The 21715-nt window shown below is 36.7% G+C and overlaps 2 protein-coding genes and 1 long non-coding RNA gene across 3 annotated transcripts in view; 2 read left to right on the forward strand and 1 right to left on the reverse strand.

Annotated features, from left to right (window-relative positions):
- Positions 1–21715, forward strand: part of LOC139809527 (uncharacterized) — a 91514-nt gene that overhangs the window by 14350 nt on the left and 55449 nt on the right. The gene's annotated exons all lie outside the window — the stretch shown is intronic.
- Nd-b14 (NADH dehydrogenase (ubiquinone) B14 subunit) lies at positions 2045–3148 on the forward strand. Its single transcript, XM_071772467.1, has 3 exons — positions 2045–2214; positions 2291–2406; positions 2873–3148. Exons 1-3 carry the CDS (start codon positions 2091–2093, stop codon positions 2999–3001), a joined length of 369 nt encoding a protein of 122 aa, XP_071628568.1. The 5' UTR covers positions 2045–2090; the 3' UTR covers positions 3002–3148.
- LOC139809524 (receptor-type guanylate cyclase Gyc76C) overlaps positions 4218–21715 on the reverse strand; it is a 56471-nt gene continuing 38973 nt past the window's right edge. Inside the window, exons 5-20 of the mRNA XM_071772465.1 lie at positions 11337–11643; positions 10686–10832; positions 10232–10425; positions 9995–10154; positions 9615–9772; positions 9178–9468; positions 8810–9070; positions 8531–8602; positions 8031–8199; positions 7278–7427; positions 6802–7141; positions 6569–6692; positions 6394–6492; positions 6175–6319; positions 5799–6055; positions 4218–5300 (exon numbers count right to left, since the gene is read on the reverse strand). Of these exons, the coding sequence (XP_071628566.1) occupies positions 4410–5300; positions 5799–6055; positions 6175–6319; positions 6394–6492; positions 6569–6692; positions 6802–7141; positions 7278–7427; positions 8031–8199; positions 8531–8602; positions 8810–9070; positions 9178–9468; positions 9615–9772; positions 9995–10154; positions 10232–10425; positions 10686–10832; positions 11337–11643 (3765 nt within the window). The 3' untranslated portion in view covers positions 4218–4409. The remainder of the gene's footprint in view (positions 5301–5798; positions 6056–6174; positions 6320–6393; positions 6493–6568; positions 6693–6801; positions 7142–7277; positions 7428–8030; positions 8200–8530; positions 8603–8809; positions 9071–9177; positions 9469–9614; positions 9773–9994; positions 10155–10231; positions 10426–10685; positions 10833–11336; positions 11644–21715) is intronic.

Consider the following 21715-nt stretch of genomic DNA (forward strand, 5'->3'; position numbering starts at 1 on the left):
TTTATATATTAAAAATATTTTGACAAAATTTAAAATATCAAGAAATTTTTAACAAAAGAGCTTTATTACACTGTTTTGAAAACGTTTTGATGAGATCTACAACTTTCATCTCAAGGAAAAAATCAAGTTCTATCTAAGAAATTAGTCGCCTTTAAAATTTCTTGAAAACGACATTTACGATATGGCGCACATCGGAATTATATGTCCCTTTTCAATTATTTCATTATTTGAAAATTTACTTTAACTTTTGTTTATGTGTTAAAATAACTTTAAGACGTGTTGATTTTTTTAAGTAATTGTGTTAAAAGAACAAAATAATATTTAATTACTAAATGACATATATAAAGTGCTAAGTTATCACGTTGACATAAATGTAACACATGAAAAAGTTAAGAATATAATAACATAGCTGTTGTGTGTTAATTTTACATTGAAATAATAATCAAATCCTGGTAACACAAGAAAATGTTAACATATGGACCGCTATGTACACACGATTTTTTATTGTGTAAGGATTATTACTTAGGGATAGACAATTGGCGAGTATCGTGTGGTGTGGAAAACGTCTTTACACCTGAGTCTTACAACGACTATCTGTTACGTGATGTTACGTCATTGAACACAAATAAATATTTTAATAGAATTCAGGTTGAAAGGAGAAACAAGTTACTAATTTTATATTTACATGCCTAGAAAAACACTTTTGATAGTACAATCATGTATTTATTTATTTATTTTTGTCAAATATTTAAGCAGTTAAACAATACATATATTTTTAATATTTAGTCAAATCTCTTTCGGCGGTTAAAATAAATATTACGTAATTAGATGTTACTTATCAATATTACTATACACTGTTGAGTTATAGGTACTGCTATAAAATACGGACGATGTGTTAGTATACGCATTTTCAACGTTTGTGTAATCCAGAATTAATAAGTTATCTTATATGTTATACACAATTTTTTCTTATACTGTATAAATTATGTATTATTTTATTGCTTTTATTATGTATTAGATTTTAGCATAGATTAAATTGTTTAAAATTGTAGAAATTGTATTAAAAAAGTGTGTGTATGAAAAAAAAAAACTAAAGCTTATATCCAAGGAAATGAGAACCGTTGATTGGAATCGACGGGGGTGGTGGAAGGCCTCGACAAGTTGTCCCATTTTTATCGGACAGAATTTTAGCTAAAATTGAAAATGTAATTTAATTTTATTTAAAAAATTCAAGCTAAGCGTGTGGTTTAGCCAAAGTACATTCAATTGCAACGATGTCCTGTAAAAACGGGTCCTCTTTTGTAAGTATAAAGTTTTATAAAATACACAGTAATACAAAATAAATAATATTAACGAGTTGGTAACATATAATATAATATAAATTATTATAAATTAATGAAAGAGATGCCCCGGAAAAAAGGGAAGCATTCATTATTCATTCATTTTCATTATTTTCTGTCTTTATATTTTCAGCCTTTATAAAATTATCATTCGTCAAAGAAATAAGATAAAGCAGATTCAAGAGGAGAAAATATGAAAAAAAATATGTTTTACATTCTAGAAAAAAGAGGATAGTAATAATAAAATACCACTCTGGAATAGGAGATGCAAAATCGGAGAAAAAATTATGAAAAAAGATTACAAAAAATATATTGACAAGATAACAGAAGGAATGACATAATATATATATATATGTATATATATATATATATATGTATATAATGGATAGAAGAACAGATAAATAGAAATCGAACAAGAATAAAAAAAAAATTTATCGAAGAAGGATCAGAGGAAATAGGGAAAAACAGCGATAAAAGAAAGAAAAATAAACAAATAAGATACAAGAAGCGTCAAGAAATGACTAACACCATCGACGATGGAAATTGCATAAAAAAATTTATATACATATATATATAATATTTGCAAATGTAGCGCGGACGCGCACCAAAATGATGTTTTACCGACAGTGTCGGAAAATAAATGTGGCTACGTAGTATCAATTTCGAGAATGGATGTACTGGCGGTAGCGTACAGGGGGTTTCGACGGTCTGTTGTCCTACAAAAGAGTAAATACTCTAAAATAGATCAAAATGGCCAGCCGAGCTGCGACCGTCGTTCGCCAAGTGAAGCCGATTCTGTCTATTAATCGAGAAGATGCGCGCCGAAAAGTGCTCACGTTGTACAAAGCATGGATCCGTCAAGTACCAAGCTCATGTACGCAACTGTCATCGTCATATATCATAAATTGGAAACTTGTGCATTCTCAAACACGTTCACCTTTTTTTTGCAGTGTTAAGTTATGATATTCCAAAAACTGAAGCAGAATGTAAGAAGAAAATACGAGAGGAGTTCAAGCGTCACGCTCATCTGACTGATTTAAGAATTATAGACAAACAGATTATAAGGGTAAGAATAAAAATCTCTAATATAAAAACTGATCTTTATATAAAGCAGTAACTTATTTAACTTTTGTTGTGTATATATAATAATCAAGATACATATATATAATATTACTGAAAAAATTTTATTTACATTTGAAATAAATATTGCATGCATGTGATTTATTACACGACAAAAATAATTGCATTAGTAGTAGTACTGATTTAAGGAGGTTGGTTGCCGTCACGTTGCGGGCAGGTGGCAGAGCAGAGAAAAAGTGTTTTCGTCGTGTGAAATAAATGAGTATTAGTAAATGAATATGTTGAATGCATTTAATTAGCTGTTTCTTAAGGTTTTAAATCGTTGTACAAGGAACCTCCTTCTTATCTTTCATAAATTTGAACTAATTCTGATTTTCATATTGATTTAAGCAACCAATCTCCTTAATAATTACATTTTACTTTTGATACAGAAGTTATGTATAATTTAACAGGGTCAAATGGAGTTGCAAGAGTTAGCTAACGTATGGAAAACTAAAGGAGGACTTATGCATTACTGGAAAGAAACTTGGGAAAAGAAGCCGACCGATTTCATGTCAAAATTTCTCAAGGGTCAAGATTAATTTACTCCGTCGTTAGTTCATGAGATGCATCGTAGAGATATATGATTGTCATAATTTATAATTATGTATAATATGTAAATACAACGATTTCAGTTAATTAAGACAGCGATGGGTTTCTGTGTCATGAATAAATAACAGTAAAATACATTTATTCGCCGGATCATTTCTCGTCCACATTATTATCAACCCCTAACAGTGAATCTGATGTTTCGTTTGGAGGATTATCTTATTAGCTGCTGGCTCACATCGATGTGAGAAAGTATTACGTTACCATTCGAGGCCGATAAATCAGGCTACTACTATTATGACCAATGATTACACGCGCGGGTTTCATCAAAATTAATATTAAATTAATGTTAAATTAATATTAATATTAATGTATAACGAGAAGAATAATTCAGTAGTTTTCTCTTTTTACTTTAGTTTTTTACTAGTTTGATAAACTTTTTCTTATTCTTATATCTTATAGAAGGTAATGATTCTTTTAATTTACATTTTATCTTCACATTGATATATTATTATTTAGTTAAATACATTTGACAACATGATATATTACTTAAGCACCTTAACTGTAATCTAGTTTACTTCTCACAGCCATACGGACAATTTATTTCCTTCAATGAACAAGTATAGACATACAGATATTACAGATATACATGTGTGCTAATATACGTATTTTATATGTACATATATATATGTATATATATATACACATACACATACACGTCTTATACATTCATGTGCTACATGTTTGATTTTATACGCGCGTATTTATGTATAGTCGATATTGGAATGCTCGAGGAATTTTTCGTTTATTAGGTAACTTTTACAGATTTACTGCTATATAAATCTCAATATAATTATCATTATTTTCTCGATTCACGTAAAAATAAAATTATAAAAGTTACCTACAAAATAAAAGTATCAACCATTCTGACATCGACTACACGCGATGCCTACTTCCTTTTTCATACTAACGGAATGAATTGTCAGATGAATTAAGTGTCCGTGGTGTACTTTGGTCATGATTTTTATAAAATAGTTTGCTGTTATACATTCGAATTAAAAATCTTAACAAAGAGAAAAGAACAGAAGAGCAGTCCTGTATCACGTAAAAGTTGTTTTTACGTCGCCTCAATGCACACACTTAATAGAAGAATTAAAAAATACCTAAATAATATTAAAAATATATACAGTGTAGTCGGTAACTTTCATACATATACATAAATTGCACATATCTAAGCTAGAAAAAAAGATGGCAACAATAAATCATGCTTATGATTCGTAAATGTAATGTTTCGAATAGTTTATGCATCTGACAGCGCATAGTTTTACACGTGATTCTATTTCTCGCGATTCTATTACTTAGTTCATTACATAGAAAAAAAAAAATTTCTTGAATGCGAAACTAGACCACACTTTCGCGTTCATTTTGCTTATCATACCCTGTTAATATTCCTTTTCTTGAAGAAACATTGCTGTTGCGCAATCCATTCCCGTTGAACATCTGTATAATAGTTGAAACAGGCGGAATTTCTAACAATTTTCGCGGGGAGGATTTTTTATCAGGTACATTGTCCATGCTAGATGCAGATACTACCTGATCCAGCGAGTGCGAGCGCGAACGCTTCCCTTGTATTTCTCTCTTGTCCACATTGTCATCCCCTAACAGTGGATCTGCTTCATTCGGGGGATTATCGGTGTGAGACATTATTATGTTACCATTCGAATAGTTGTTATTCAGCATTTTTTCAGCACAATCTGCTTTTGAACTGATCCGCTCGTTCTCCTTCCAGAAACGGTTCGGTGAATAGAACCGTTTGTTAGACAATGTATCAACGGGAAGCGGATCAAGTGAACGGGATCCATGTATAACATAAATCTGGAATGGATTGTCGCTCGATGACGACGAGGATGCATTGGTAGATAATGCACGCGCGTTTTTTCTAAGTTTTGGCCTTGTGCTTATAAACAAGTCATCGACTGACTTGATATCTAAGCGCTTTTGCTCTTCTTCTTCCTGAACTGAAACATTATCAAGTGTGGTCTTTGAGACGCTTTCAGTCAGAGATAGGGGAGATCTTTCGAGCTTGCGAGCGTGCAACGATCGCGGAACTGGACTAGATCCACCACACTGCGAAGAAGCGTCGTCTGCTGTTGGATACGGTACATATGATTGCCTACGACTACCGGCACCTAATCCATCTAGTAGCGATGCGTATCGTGAGTCTGGATTTAGCTTCGGGCTTTTCCGCGGTCTGCAGAACAGCGGTGGAAGATCTTCATCCCCGTTACAGTTCTGTAGAAACATGAAAATTAAATTCATTAGAGAAAAAGTCACTTGAGAATGAATAATAAAAGAATACCTTTTTCTTAGCGATAACTTTAATGTAGATTCAGAATTTGACAGGTACACTAATTAATTTTTAAGAATATTTAAATAACGTATCTTCTTTTAATATAAAATAGATTTAATACTTTATTCTTGACGTTAATTTACGGTTTAATATTAAACTTTTAAGAGTTTACTAAAGGCCATTGCACGTAACAATGTTTTAGTTGTAATCGTAAGGCTGTAAGAAAATAGACCCATCACGGGCGATTATTCTTCTCGCGCTTGAAGAATCATCGAGTGTGCGTGGTCTATTTTCTTACGGCCTTATGATTAAAACTAAATCTTTGTTACGTGCAATGGCCTTAAGACAAGATCTTTAAATTCTGGAGAATCCTTATTACATTCTTATTACATCACACATACTTTTATATAATTCATATACTCTACATTTTTATTACAAACCTCTATATTCTTTCTGTGCGTCACAGTAGCTCCCGTGAGCCAGTAAGTCTTCACTGTTCCTTTTCCTTTCATTTCAACGAAGCCTCGATCTTCGATCTTATAACCTCCGATCTTATCTAATGCCTCTTTGCATTGCTTGCTGATGTGGATTCGCAACGGTTCTCCGGTAGACTCCATACGAGAAGCAGTATTGACGGTGTCTCCGAATAAACAATATCTAGGCATCGTCAAACCGACAACACCTGCTACCACAGGACCTGTAATTTTATATTCATGTTATCATCAAGTAGTGTATCAATGTGTATATGCATATGCACGCATATACATACGTACACATATACATATATTACATGTTCTTAAATGCATTTTCTCTTACCGGTATGAATGCCGATACGTAACTTCAGAGTTTCTTGAGGCCGATGAGGTATCGTATGATGCTTAACAGCGTTAAGTAATTCCAGTGACATTGATGCTATTTGTCCAGCATGCTGATCGCCATTTCTTATTGGAAGACCGGAAACCTAAATAGAATATTGAGCACTAAGAAATTATTTTTTTTCTCGTAATTAATCACTTAGGTAAAAATACTACTTACGACCATGTATGCATCTCCGATCGTTTCTACTTTGTACACTTCATATCCTCTGATTATACGGTCAAATAATGTATATAAATCATTTAAGAAATTTACAACCTGTCGTCACAATTATCGATTACATAAATGACATTTTCGTTTTACTAATTATAAGACGGTATGTAAAAATACATACCTGAAATGGTGTGCTTTCTGCTGACATTGCAGTAAAACCAACGATATCGCTAAAGTATATCGTAACTGAATCAAAAGCTTCCGGTTCTACCCCAATACCGTTTGTTAAACAATTCGCAACAGGTCTGAAACAAACAACACAATATTTTGTAAATGTATGTTCATATGCATTATCTGGAATTTTACGGCCACACTATTTCTTATTGAGGAGCACGTCATCTTGCGGAAACTTACTTGGGTAACATTCTGTGAAGCAGATCTTCAGTTTTCTTTTTTTCATCTAAGAGAAGTCCCGTGCGTTCGGTGACAAGATCTTCAAGGTTACTCGCGTACTTCTCCATCATGTCCATCATTTGATCCATTATATTTCGATGCCATCCAGCTTTCATTTTCTTCAATCTGGTCCTTATCGTTTTGAAGTCTGGCCTAAATTCTGGACTTTCCGCCCAACAGTCCGTAATAGTGCTAACGACATAATCAGCACAATTTGCTTTCGACTCGGAGAGTATGTTTAAGTTGGGCCTAAACGGCGGTTCACCATCTTCCGGGAATCTTTTCACTCGGTCTATGATATCTGTCACAAGTTATTTAATGATCATATTAATTTTTTTTCGTAATCTTCGAGTTAAATACCAATCAACGTATACAATCGTTATATTTTATTTGCGATATCCCTTTATTATATATACAGTTACATCCTTTAAAATTACCTTTGGGTTCCAAATTTATATTTCCATACGGTCCTTTGCGTCCAAGAATTTCATATAGAATAATGGCGAAAGAATAAATATCTCCTGCCTGAGTGCCTTTGATCGGAGCATGCGAGTTTCTTAATAACTCGGGGGCTTTCCAAAATAAGCCTGCAACGTGATGATTTGGTCAAAATAACGATTACAGCAATGTGAAATATACTAGGTGCGCAACTAAGTTTCCGGGTTTTTTTTATCAATAAATACAAAAAATGGTTTATTCAAAGTATCGTCCCTCGCTAGCTATACATTTTCGCCATCTCTCTGGCAATACATGAATACCGCGACGATAAAACGACGCGTCTTTGGACCGAAACCATTTATCCAACCAATTTTGCACTTCTTCGAAATTGGTCAAGTGTAGCCCAGCCAAGCCCTGCGCCATCGACCGGAACAAGTGCTAATCGGAAGGCGCCAGGTCTGGCGAATACGGCGGGTGCGGTAGCAGATCCCATTTCAGCGTTTTGATGGTGTCCTGGACGCAAATGCTGTTTATGTGGCACAAAACTCGACATCTCCGTTGTTAGAAAAAATATTTTTGCGTTGCGATATGTGTTGGTATAACGACTGGTTATTGTTAACAGATGTCCAAGCTATAACTTCAGACAACTTCAAACATGTAAGTCGAGTACATGTGTTATTGGTGCCATTTATGTGTGAAACCCGGAAACTTAGTTGCGCACCTAATACAACTTGATAGAAATATCTACATACTTCGATAATACTGATGTTCACCGATGCTGTCAGATTCGGCACAGTGACGCATGTCGTGAAGACCAAAATCCGACACTTGTAATATCCAGCGTGAGGTCACGACACAATTTGACGATTTTAGATTACCGTGACAGACTAGTAGACAGGATTCATGGATATACAGCATACCCTACAGTAAAACCGTGTTAAAATTCGTAATATAGTTTTCACAACACCTCCACGGAAAGTTCGACTTTCCATGCCTGTAGAGAGGGGCGAAAGTGACCAATTTTACGCCAGGACGGCATTAGCGGGACGAAAGTAACCACTTTCCTCCCTAGGGCGGAAAGTGATCACTTTCGTCCCGCTATGCCGTCCTGGCATGAAATGGCCACTCTCGCCTCTCTCTAGGCATGGAGGTCGAACTTTCCGTAAAAATATTGTGAAAAATATCGTGTGCACCTCTTGGTGCACAATATACTATTAATTTTTTCTATAAATTTAATTTTAAGAACACTTACTTTAATGAGATCGTGAATTAACGATGCAATAAACATATCATCTAATTTTATATCTTCATTTTCAATGATGTCCTGAAAAATGTATGACGCATATTTATACAAAAATATTCAATTCTCTTTTTCACTTTTTTTACTATCTTACTTGAACTTTAAAAAAAGCGAATACGTTTACGCTATGTATACAACTTTTATTTATGCACGCTAATATACTGTTCTTGTACATAATACACTATACTATGAATAATAGCAGGATGTCACCGTGATTACGCTATGACGTACATAAAGACTTCCTTTGGCACAATAGTCGGTAATTAACAATATCCTCATCGGCTCCACGCAGGCTCCGATGAAAGAGTTGAGATTACCATGTCTAATTTCACGGAGAATGCGCATCTCCTTCATAACGTCCCGTGAAATGTCTTTTTTCTTTGAGAATTTCAGCTCCTTTATCCGTACCATTACACCGTGATAATGTCCAGTTTGCGCAAACACTTGGCCGCCGCATCTTGACTCGTAGGACATTGCACTAACTAAACTTAACTGTAATCGAAATATGTTTATTTCTTACATCACGCATCAAGAGGTCGACATACGAATGAGAGCACTTTGCCGTCTATCTCAATTACGATAACACACGCGCTATTTACCTTGCTAGGGGAGGACATCATATTATCAAGATGGGGATAACCGTGTATCTCGTTCGGATCAATCTTCCAAAGCAATCCTTCTATCTCTTGTTCTATCTTCCATCTTCGATATATGCTCATAGTGATTACTGTGGCGCAAAACAGCAAAACAGCCAGTGCTGCAGCGACGATGATACTGCGGAGATGCGTGTCATCCTTTGGACAGTGTTCATTGAGAAAACCGCAACCAGGTTCTGCTTCTGGCTTATTTTTACCGGGCCAATCCATAGCGCCTGGCCAAGACTTGTATACCTGTATCATGCAATTATATCGTATGCTCAATCATTATTATAGCGTTTTCAATTTTTACAATCTTATTATTTAAATATGGAATAACCGTCTCTTCTATTTTCGACCTGTTGTAAAAATTTGTCGAACGCTACAAATAACTCACTCACTAGAAGAGTGTCAGCCTGCTGGAATTGGCCTACAGGCATCATCTGGTAGTCACAAGAGAAATTATGGACACGGAACGGTTCTTTTTTCAGAGCAAGCACTGAAAAGTTTCCCTCCGAGTCTCCAGATGGATCCAATTTAATGGTTGCCCCACTCACACCTAGCAACGATAAAGATAAATTTTAATAAAGATATATTTAGACAATCTTCAATGTTTACAAACGCAAGAAAGAGGCCCACTTATAAGAAATTATATCGATTCATCTTCGATCTAATTTCTTTCCTCTCATTTATCATTAATGGTCGAGTATTATATCGTGTGAACCACTTGAGATTAATCCTATTAATACAGATTACATCTATCTGATGTTATTACACGTACTTTGATATGTACGATTCTTGAGAACCATCTCGGTTATAAGAGTGCCGTTTTTGGCCAGTTCCTCGACAGAGACATCCGGGTAATCTCGTATTAGCTGATCCAAGGCTCTCGCGTATAGCTTGACAGAATCGTAGAGATACGCAGCGTAAATGGACACGTACTGAAACGGAGATTAAGTGTGTAATAAAGATTGCGCGGGGCATGAGCGTTTACGATTGATCTAGCATCTAAAAATACCTTTTCATACTTTCTCAGAAGCTCGGGAACTAGGAAGTTGAAGGGCTCTATGCTATTGTAGTCTCGGACCTTCTTAGTAAAGTCTTCGTAATTTTGCGTCGGCGGTGTCGACACGACGACCATCAGTGAACGTGCTCTCTTCAGAAAATCCTTCGGCTCGAGACAATTCTTCAGATGATCGAAATGCTCCGGTTCTGTACCAATAATAATAACAAATTACTGTTATGAAATCAAAATAGACATTAGTTGTTACGTAAAATTTTTGAATAACAAATCTTTAAGATTGCCGCAAAAAATGGATCTAGCTTTATATACTAAAAGATTAGTATTTAAATTAGTTTCGTAATATTATGCTTATACGTTATAAATAGTGCAAGATTGCGCAATCAGCTTATCGCCGCTACTGTTCACGACATAAACGTAACGTTTGATAAGATTCGTTAGATTTACTCACTCCACAAGTACTTCTGTGCTTCACGTTGGGAATACGTCATCATGTCCACGTGTATTACCATGTACTCCCCGTTATCTAGGAGCCTTTGGCCTTGCATTGAATTCATCATATCTATTAGTGACATTGGCGTGCCCAGGAAGATGTAAACTGAAATAATAAACGTAAATATGTCATGAATGGAATAAAAAGTTATGGTAATTGTTATGTAACTGTTATTTAAACAAAGTAGTTATTATAAAGACTGCTATACACACAGACAAAATCTGTAGTCTTTTCTTCAGTATATTTTTCTTTGTGTATATAAAAACACACAAGTTAAAAATAACTCTTGTCCAGGTTCTTTACTTCGTTTTAATCAATTAATATACATATATCCCAGTAAACACAATGTCTCTTAAAGACGTCATACGTCCCGATTTTGGACATGGCTGTCTGGGATGCGTGTTGTCTGGGATACGCTATATATAGACACAAGAGTATAGTTTTTAACTTGGAATCGATGAAATCGGATCCCAAGAGACGATCGCCGAATCGTCAGAGCCGGAATTAAGATATTTAAATTTAATCGCGGCTTTTCGATCCACCGCGGTAAAAAAGCTTCGGCGATCGCCCCTCGCAAATCGGCGCAAAAGTAAAGAAATGTAAACTAACTGCGGGTCATATTTTTCGTCTCCTGTATAAGTTGGAACCATACGCTGACTTGACAGCACGGCAGTCTGTCCTCGCAGCACGTGTGCCGGTCCTCGACGGTCTTGTAATGGTTCACGGTGAGATTGTTCTTAGTCGCCTGTTCCTGAAGCGAACGAGCGACCGTCGACCAGGCGCGCTCGGTCACGATCGTGAATTTGTTCCATCCGTAGTGTAGCAGCAGGGTGATCACCGATTTAGTTACCTGCGTGTCCGGCGGCTCAGTCCTCACGAAGGTCTTCACCTTCGAGGCCTTGTAGTCCGAGCATTTCTGCAACCAAAGCAAGATTGTCGTGTTAATTTCCTTTTTTTCCCCCTCTCCTTCGCTGTTACAATTCCGTCTTGGGAGTCTTATTTTCAATTGACTCATTGAGCCTTTCTCGAACGGCTTGGAAGTATAAATCAGTTCAAATTTATCGGATCACGAACCGGGATTTATTTAGCACTCGCCGACCCTGTGACGCGTATAATCGAATTCGCCACGTTCGCAACCATCACGTCCGATCCTGCATATTATCTACTTAGCATGTAGTTTAAAATCCATATGCGATACACAGGGTTTACCAAAAGTATGGAAATTAGAAAATATTTTGTAATAATGAAAATATTGAAAAAGGGTGAAATACCTATTTCAGTATTTAAAAACGCTACCTTTTGAGACGGGCGCCAATCATTTCCCCGCCCAGGTGCGCGGGGGTGAGAGGGGTGTAAACAATTTTAAATGATACTAGGGATCAAGTGGGGGTTTATTTGAGAGATCTTTTTGAAGACAAACGAAACCCTATCAGTTTTAAATCGCTACGACACCCCTATCCAAAATGGCGGCCATTTAGAAAAAAACCGACGTGCTGCTAGCTTAATATATTAAGCTAGCAAGACCACAATAAATATATACATATATATACATATAGAGAGAGGGGGGAGAGAGAGGGAGAACTAAACCTATGTTAAATATATATTGGGATCTTATTGCAAGATTCTAATCTATTTGCATTAATTTGATTATAGATGTATCATAGATCTAAAGTAACGTCTCAGACAGCACCATGTTTAACGACAACTTATATCCCGATTTTGGACATGCGTGCTGTCTGGGCCAACTCTGTGAGAAATCAGGGAGGGGTTGCGCGGGAAGAAATTCAAGAAATGCGTGGGAGGATTTCGTGGGAAAAGATGCACTGGAGGATATGTTTGTAAGGACTGTAAAAAAATGCGCGGGAGAAGATGCGCGAGTTTCCCTTTTTCTTTAAAACTGAACGGGCGCACGCGTTAAGAACGCTTGCGTATGCCTACTCTGGGCGGGCTGAGGTTCTCCGCGTCGGCGTCGGCGCAAGAAAATGAACTTAGCCATGAAAGGAGAGAGGAAGAAGGAGAAGGAAAAAAAGAGGAAACGGACCGCCGCAAAAGAAAAGAAAAAGAAAGAGGAATGGAACGAGAGGACACACCGAACAGAAGAATAAAAAGGGAGAGAAAGAGAAAGAGACCCAGACAGCACCATGTCCAAAATCGGGACGTACGTTTAAAAAACATCATTTAGATATCTTTTAGACGTCTTACGAAATGATCCGGCTAAAAGACGTCTAAAGATGTCTTAAAGACGTCTCGTCAGCATATGCGTGTTGTCTGGGGATGGAGATGCACCAGGAGTAACACGGCAAAGTTGGTTGCGTTGAGTGCCATAGTGTGTGGTAGTGTGTGGCACGGTTAAATATAAACCCGAAGGCGAAGGATAACAGGAGGAAGAAGAAGAGAAGAAAGGGAAGAGGAAGATGAGATGAAGGCGCAGGAGAAGAAGGAGGAGTGGAATGAACGGGATGAGTTTCTTCGCGCGCGCTTATATGCCCGGAGAAGAGGTGCATGGGCCGGCTGAAATGTGACATGCGCTCCTCATTAACATATAAATTAAACGTGACAGTCGTGGGGGTCAGTTCTTCTTTAGCGACCACCGCCGAGCCAAAATACGCAAGTCCAAAAATCTGGACATAAGACGTCTAAAAGATATTTTTTTAGACATCTTTTAGTCGTCTTACGAAATAATAGCTAATAGACGTCTAAAAGACTTCTTAAAGACACGATATTGACAGATATTAATAGAAATAAGTATATTTCACTAATACTTCATATTTTAATATTTTACTAATTTTTTACTCTGTATAGCACAAGTCTCCCATCGTTTTCGCCTAATTCTTTTTATTTGACATTCCCGTTTTTTCTCTCTCCCGTCTAATAGAATCGGCATCTTTGATAGACGAAACTGACTCGATACGCTCGAGTTGGTTAGCCTAGTTCGTGGGCGAGATACTAATTTTAGAACTATGATTTCACGTGGACTTTTCAACGTGCACTGGAATGTTTCGTTATGGTAACATCTCAGGGCAATGGCTCGTATCCTTCCGCGCATTTCACATGCTAAACGTGACCGACCTGTAGACGATATAAGAAGCAAGATATGTAGATGAAATAAGAACCAAACAACTGTCTGGGACACTCTAAAGTGACGAATCTTAACATTGGCACTAATACATTTTTTAGGATTACGTTTTAGGATTACGATTTTTTGTGTGCCTTCTCAGTTTTTCATTGAAATTAAGATTTTTCGATTTTATTATCCGGATTTTTCTTCATTGATAATAATTTCGTGATTTCGCTTTCAAAAGGATAGTGTTTCGAAAACGGCGCACCTCCAATTTCGATAAAATTTTGTAAAGATCTTCATTACGGTTTAAGATAAAAGCTCTTACAAGAAATTTTAGCGACTCCTATGATAAAGCCATTTTTTTAAAGCTAAAATCATAAAAAGTAGAGAAAAATATTAACAATTCTACAGGATATTATAAATTGTTATAAATTATAAGCAGTTATATATTATAAACAGTTCTCCCCACTTCACTTTAAACACGCCTATCTGTTCAAGTCAACAAATATACTTTAGGAGTTTTCATGTTAATTCAAAAGGCATTGAAAACTTATTCCACATGGATTTCCAACTTTTCATGCGAAGCGAGTTCCACTCCATCTCACCCCCCTACTTACAAGGCAAAACGAAATTTATAATTATACGGTTCCACATGGGTTTCTAACTTATTATTATTATTATAGCATCTCAGAAATAAATGCGCGCTTTTATCGATAAAAGAGAGTTAAGAATATGGGCGGATGTCTCGATTTGGGACATGCATGTTGTTTGAGTTACCTTCTCTTTACTATTTTATCTTGAAAAATGATTTCTTATAGGAGTTATCAGAATTCGCTTTAAGGGCTTTTATTTTAACTCAAAATGAAGCTTTTTATAAAGTTTATTGAAATCGGAGGAATAATACCGTTTTTGGAATTTTAACCAATTTCAATACTCAGAATTACGAATATTCTCGATTTTTATGATGGCAAATAGTGTTATTATTCTTTTCTGTGTAATTGTCGCGCTACACATTCCGACGTTTTCTCGAGCTGAACGATGCACGATCCGCGAGAGTACATTTCGAATACGTTATCTCACTCTTCTCATTATACCGGTCGCCTCCGAACGGTCCTCCCGTTAAGTTTGTTTATCCCTTTGTTTATCTTTTCGTTGGGTGAAAGGACGACGGTTAGGGACCGGTGAACGAAACTGACCCGTCACTCGAGGCGGGTTATCCCAGTTCGTGGACGAGTCGCTGGCGAGGTGAGCTTTGGTCATTGCTGGGTCGGCGCGGTGTTATTCTGGGTTTCCACTCGGCTATATTTAGACGAGACCACCTTGAGGGAGCTTAAGACTCGAGAGTTCTCTCTCTCTCTCTCTCTCTCTCTCTCTCTATCCATCCATTTATCTCTCTCCGTGGCACAACGAGCTGGTTTTATTTACCGGCCGATTGTGTCTGGTTGTGCAATGGCTGCTCGAAAAACAGTCGAGGAAATCCTCTTTCGTCCAGACGATCACATATACACATATAGCATCCTTCGCGCGACGGCAATCGATCCGCCGACGGCCGTCGCCTGTCACTTTTCACCACTCGTGCTAATGTCTATTTCTACCAATGTAGTTAATTTTGATCGCGGTTTGACTTACTTTTTGTCTTTTTCTAGTTCTTAAAATTAGAGAAAGATAAAAGGTAAGTTAAACCAAGATTAAAGTTAAACTGCATTGATAGAAACAGGGGCGGTGGCTCTTATTTGCCACAACGAGAAATCTATGATGCAGATCGAGAGATCATTAAAGCCAGCCGCGAACGAGGTCTTCCGCAATTATTCCTTTCTTTTCTTTTTCTTTTTTGAACGCGACCGCCAAGGCGCTATACAGCGGTCACGCTTAACGTAAAACCAACATTGCGAGCCATTTTGAAAAAAAATTATTATCACGGACAAAAACCTGCGGAATCAGAACGAGGCTGTAAGTGGTGCGTTGCAGTATAATCGAAGGACGTTGACATACAAACCCGAAATTATTTTCCGAGAAACGCGCCGTGAGATCCAGCCAAGTGGTTCTCGTTGCCGTAAGTTCACGCGAGGCAGATGTTTGTTCAAATCAGCCGAGAAAGAACCCCCGCGAATGTATCTCCCTATACATACTCTCTTCAATACCGGTATACCCGTATCAGACTATGGATTAAGTTGAAATTGAATCGGAATAGAAAAAAGTGATCTCACGTTTATTGACCTTTGTTCTGATTGATATTTCATCAATCTCCAATCTCAATCCTAATCCGCAGTTTGATACGGCTTTAGGGAATATCGTAGGGTCCTTTTCGAGTGAATACACAAGGGGAAAAAAATGATCGAATATTGTTTGCGATATCTAATTATAAGAGTTCTGATTTCCAGACCTTTTCAATTTCTCGGGACTCAAGAATTCCCGTCTGTTCCCGAAAATTCTCAGAAATATTTAAATCAATTTTATTGTTGACAATTTGGCATTCTACAATTATTTTATCTACATTGTCATTACACAAATCGACTGATCCTGTCAAATCAGTCATTTATTTGGTCTTTTATTTTATTTTTACTAAGAAAAACAAAATTAAAATATAAAAATAATTAAAACTAATTTTAATTTCTTTATAAATAGCTTCTAAGTTAGGGGAGTGCGTTTTCCTGTAGATTCAACTGAAACTCTCGATGAAGGTTTTAATTACTTTTTTTGCTGCGATCAATATACTTTTTATTTGTTTGTCGTAATTCCCCTGTTTGCAGCAGTCTCCGCATTCTCCCTCCGCCCATCGCGTCTTAAAGTCGCACAGTGCGACAGAGGAATACAAACAAATGAGCACCGACAAATAAATAGTTTGCAGCGTAGGTAGGTATCATTAGTCCGTTGTTTGTACGTTAATTATTTACTTATTACGTGTTTCAGAAATCTCTCGATTTCTCGACTGTTTTTTCCCGTGATCAAATTTGGCAAATTTTCCCTAGAAAATCGAGATCAAAAATTCTCGAGTCAGAAACCATAAATTCTCAACAGTAGCTGAAGAGAGAGAGAGAGAGAGAGAGAGAGAGAGAGAGAGATAAAATATTCAAAATATATTTAAATATCTCTCGAATCGATATAATAATTTCCTTTTTAACTGCAAATCTGCGTTAATAACTATCATTAGACGTCTTTTCCATCGTTATTTACTCGGCTGCAGTGGACCCGAAGGGTAAGAAACAGCGGACATAGAATCAAAAAATTGAATTGTCGAAATATCTACTTTTTTTGCAAACTCTAATAGTAAATTTGTCGTAGATTATCGAAATAACGTCATTCACGGAATGACGCGAAAAGTCGCAGAAGTTACATATGTAAGGATGACCGGCGTTATATCATACATTTGTACGGAAATGATCAGTGCAAATGACGTTATTTTAGTAATCTATAACAAATTTACTATTAAAAATTCAATTTTTTGGTTTTTATATGTCCGCTATTTCTTACGCTTCGACCCACTGCGCGTCGTCTCGTTCGTCGTGACGATACACGGCGCGCACGCCGCTCACTAACTTGTGTTTATCGCTCGGCTATATTTAGACTAAACCATTACTTCGCCAACCAAACGAACGTACGAGCAAGCGAATAAGTAAGCAAGCGAGCGAGCGAGAGAGTGAGCGAGTCGAGCCGAGAGTCACGATAAGTACGGTGCGGCAGCAGCGCGCCAGCATCAGCAGCCAGCCCGTATCATTAAGTCCCTTGCACAATGCCAGGCAACAGGCAATAGGAACAGGAAATAACCAAAAAATCGTTAATTACAACCTGAAAAATTCGAATACTATGATTGGTTGGCAACAGGCAATAGGCACAGAATTTTCAACGTGACGGAAACTCTGTCCATTGCCTGTGTCACTGTTGTTTATTCTGCATTTATACATGATTTCTGATCCCTGGATCTATTCCCTGTTGCCTGGGCATTGTGCAAGGGGCTTTACGGCCGCGTTCCCATGTTCCCATGGCGTATATATCTCATCCCATGCCACGAAAGATCGCCCTCGCCTTTCTATAGGAGCGTCGCTTTGAGCCTTTACGGCTGTCGTTGCACGATGATCACGATGCATCGCGGCGTCGCGTCGCGACCGCTCGCCATCGCTGAAGGAAATCGCTAAAGAAATGTGTTCGATACTTAAAGCGTACGATCGCGCACCTGCTATCATCAGGAGAATTACCCAACGAATCTCCCGTCGGGAGACGCAAATAACTCGCGACGCAGAACTTTCTAGAGTCTACTTTCCTCGGAACTGTGGCCTCGTGGCGGAATCGTACCGACGTACGGAATCTCCGTATTTCCGAAAGTTCCGCGCACATGCAATATTTTTTAAAAGTGCAATGGGGATAAACAATTAGACTATATGTATTTTTACATAATAACTCGCAAATTTCACGATATTTTTTTCAATCGTCTGTTGTTCGAAAATTATTAAAATCGTTATTAAACTTGACTGTATTGCGCTTAGTCGGGCAATATACAAATCGATAATGAAAATCGGGCAATAAAAAAGAATCAATTGGCTACTTATTCGGAACATAGAAGGTGGTAAATGTACAGTCGACTAATCTCGGATATCGCAAATAATTTTTGTCGCTGTTATAATTGTATTTGCATTAACAAATGCCTCCCATAATCGACAATAAATTAATCATAAAGAAATTATTAATAAAAAGAAGTGGTAATAATCGACGCTGTGGGAAATGTGGGAAAAGCATGTCAGCAGTCCACGGGTGACACAGGCACACTGATCACGATCGACGTTAAATATTCTTTATTATTATATCATATGCCCCGGTCAAATTATCCGTGTCTTTCTGTAGGTTGATTGTGTTGTTATTTTGTTTTATGAAAAACATTTCAGCGATCTCGCGTTTTCTAATTTGTTTTTCGCTATGTAATATCTCTGTTTTATGCCATTCGAATTCGTGATCAAAGGAAGTACGATGCTTACTGATAACCGAATGGTTGCTGACATGCTTCTTGATATCCGCTCTGTGCTCTTTAATGCGTGTAACACGTGTAACAAGAGCACAGAGCGGATATCAAGAAGCATGTCGGCAACCATTCGGTTGTCAGTAAGCATCGTACTTCCTTTGATCACGAATTCGAATGGCATAAAACAGAGATATTACATAGCGAAAAACAAATTAGAAAACGCGAGATCGCTGAAATGTTTTTCATAAAACAAAATAACAACACAATCAACCTACAGAAATACACGGATAATTTGACCGGGGCATATGATATAATAATAAAGAATATTTAACGTCGATCGTGATCAGTGTGCCTTTGTCACCCGTGGACTGCTGACATGCTTTTCCTTTTCTCATGCTCATCACCTTTTAAACTTGTCAATTTATATTTTATATTTCTCTTTTTATATTTTCTCATCTTTTTAGTTCTGGACCTTTTATATTATACATATATATATATTTTTTCTTTTTATTATTTTTTCATTTAGTTCTTGACTTTTGGATTGTTGGCACAATGCCAGGACTGAATTGTTTGCAAGTAATATAATTTGAACACTTGATAAGGACCGAAAGTAACGGTCGAAACGTCGTGAGATAATTAAAGAATTTTATATAGCCAGTCAGCGTCGATTATTACCACTCCTTTTTATTCTATTCACTGGCGAAGAAAAGGTTTCCTTATTTGGAAATTATTAATAACAAACTTTGACGCTATTGTGTTAGCAATGTTTCCAGTAAGGTGGGCCTGCTATTCGAAACGTGGAAGGTCTGCGCACATGTATCCGAGGTTGGTTACCTGTAAGCTGACCTTCCGCGTTTCGAATAGCAGCCAATCGATTCTTTTATTGTCCGAGAATTAAAGCACGACCTATATCATGGGTCGAATCCCAATTTCGGGTCAAATTTAAGTTCATTAATGTATTAAAAAAGTATACATTGTAACGAAAATACGATAAAATATTTTTTATATTTTGAAATTTATTTACAATTATCTATATTTTAAGGTTATATTCAGAAATATTGTAGATATTTAAGAAAAAAATATAAAACATTATTTGCTTTACCGACTCTTTAGAGTTATAAAAATCTTGGACGTTTTGCTAAGAATACTATTATTCTATATAGGCTAAAACAAGGTCAATATGTACATTATTAATATAAATTTAATTTAGCGTTAAAAAGTAAACATAAAAAACATAAATTAAAAGAAAATGGCTATTTAAATGATTATTTTAAATAAAAAGTATCCACAATTAGAACCAAACTTAAATCTCACAACTGTATTGTGAGTCATGTGGTTAGAGATGTCATCAAGCTCGTTGGATTATTATATGTTAAGCACGAGTTAAATAACTGTAATATAGGAAAGGCCGTAGGCTGGGAACTCGGTCCGTCTGAACCCTAGATTTGTTGTCATGTGCAAATCAGCTATTGGCGATTAGCGGACGCGAGTTAGATTGTTTTGTGTTGAGAGAACGTTAGAACGTATATGCACTTGACAGCTAGTATATTGCATGGCGCCGAATGCAAAAAACAAATCGAACTCGCTTCCAGTGTCTCTTCAATACCACAAAACAATCAAACTCGCGTCTTCCAATAGCATTGCACATGACAATTAAATTTAGGGTTTAGATGAGCTCTAACAAAGAAAGGTACGGAAGTGTTCCCCTCCGATTTTGATGAGCTTTATGTGAAATAGATCAGACTGCCATTATAGGTCACTCAGTGTAACGTGGCCATAAGGATAATTTTTTTTTAAATTTATAATCAATTAACTTGAAATCATATAGTTCCGTTTAAACAACTATGGTGTTTATTGTATTCCTAGTATTTTTAAATATCCGATCGACGAATTTTTGTAAATAAATGAAAGTTATTCTAATTTTAAATAAACTATAATTAAAACATTTACCTTAGTTACTCTTAGTTACCTTACGTTTTCACTACCCGTTGTTATTTCACCAGGGTCTGAGAGACCCCTTGTCGTCTTCTCCAGCTTGTATCTTTAAGACAAATGCATCAATTTGACGTCTTTTTTTTTAATCGACACATCTTTTAAAGATCTACAAGACTGTGTAAGTTAGATTATTCCAAATTAAAAAATGTAAAAGTTATTTTAAAAAAAGAGCTTGTTTTTCTGAAGAAGCGAATTTTTTTTTTATTGATGCACTACTGACTAAAAAAAGATACAAGGGTTTTATAAACGTTTTGAAAACCCTGCACGTTTTAACAACGTGCAGGGTCTTTTAGACCCTGGTGAGGTTAACTGAGGGTTAAAATTTGCAAAAAAGAGTAGATATTTCGACAATTCAATTTTTTGGTTCTATGTCTCCGTTATTTCTTATGCTTCGAAGCTAGCCGGAAGAATCAGTGATACAGCAGACCGTTTCGCTGGATAAATCGCGATATTAATACTCACGCGTGCAATTTATTTCAGTTGTATTATCGTTGAAAGTGTTTCGTAAATTCTCGCACAGTTTATTTCAGATTATTACATTTTCGTAAATTAAGTTGCTGTATCGCGTAACCTTTGGCAACTTATCACTGTAGGATAGTTAAAAATATCGTATCTATCTCGATGGTCTCGATAATTTTGAAAAACATCAAACAACATTAACTAACTCGCAAGACGACGACGACGACGACGACGAACGACGAACGACTTTGCTTTTGCGGAATCGTCAGTTTCCTGTGTGGCAAAGGTCACGATCGATCGACAGGCATGGAGTAGTGGGTCGCGGCACGTTTCGAGGTCACCGATGGAACATTAAACCGTGCAATATCGTGTCATATTATACAGATTTATATTATATTATTATACAAAGAAAGCACTAAAAGCGACGTAACGCGCTGTTATTTTCTTACTTTTTAGGCGCAAAAAGATGGAGATATCGATCTCGGTTAACAGGCGCGATTAGAAAAAAAAAAACATCGCGCG

Source organism: Temnothorax longispinosus, chromosome 3, assembly GCF_030848805.1.
Source record: "Temnothorax longispinosus isolate EJ_2023e chromosome 3, Tlon_JGU_v1, whole genome shotgun sequence".
NCBI lineage: Eukaryota > Metazoa > Arthropoda > Insecta > Hymenoptera > Formicidae > Temnothorax > Temnothorax longispinosus.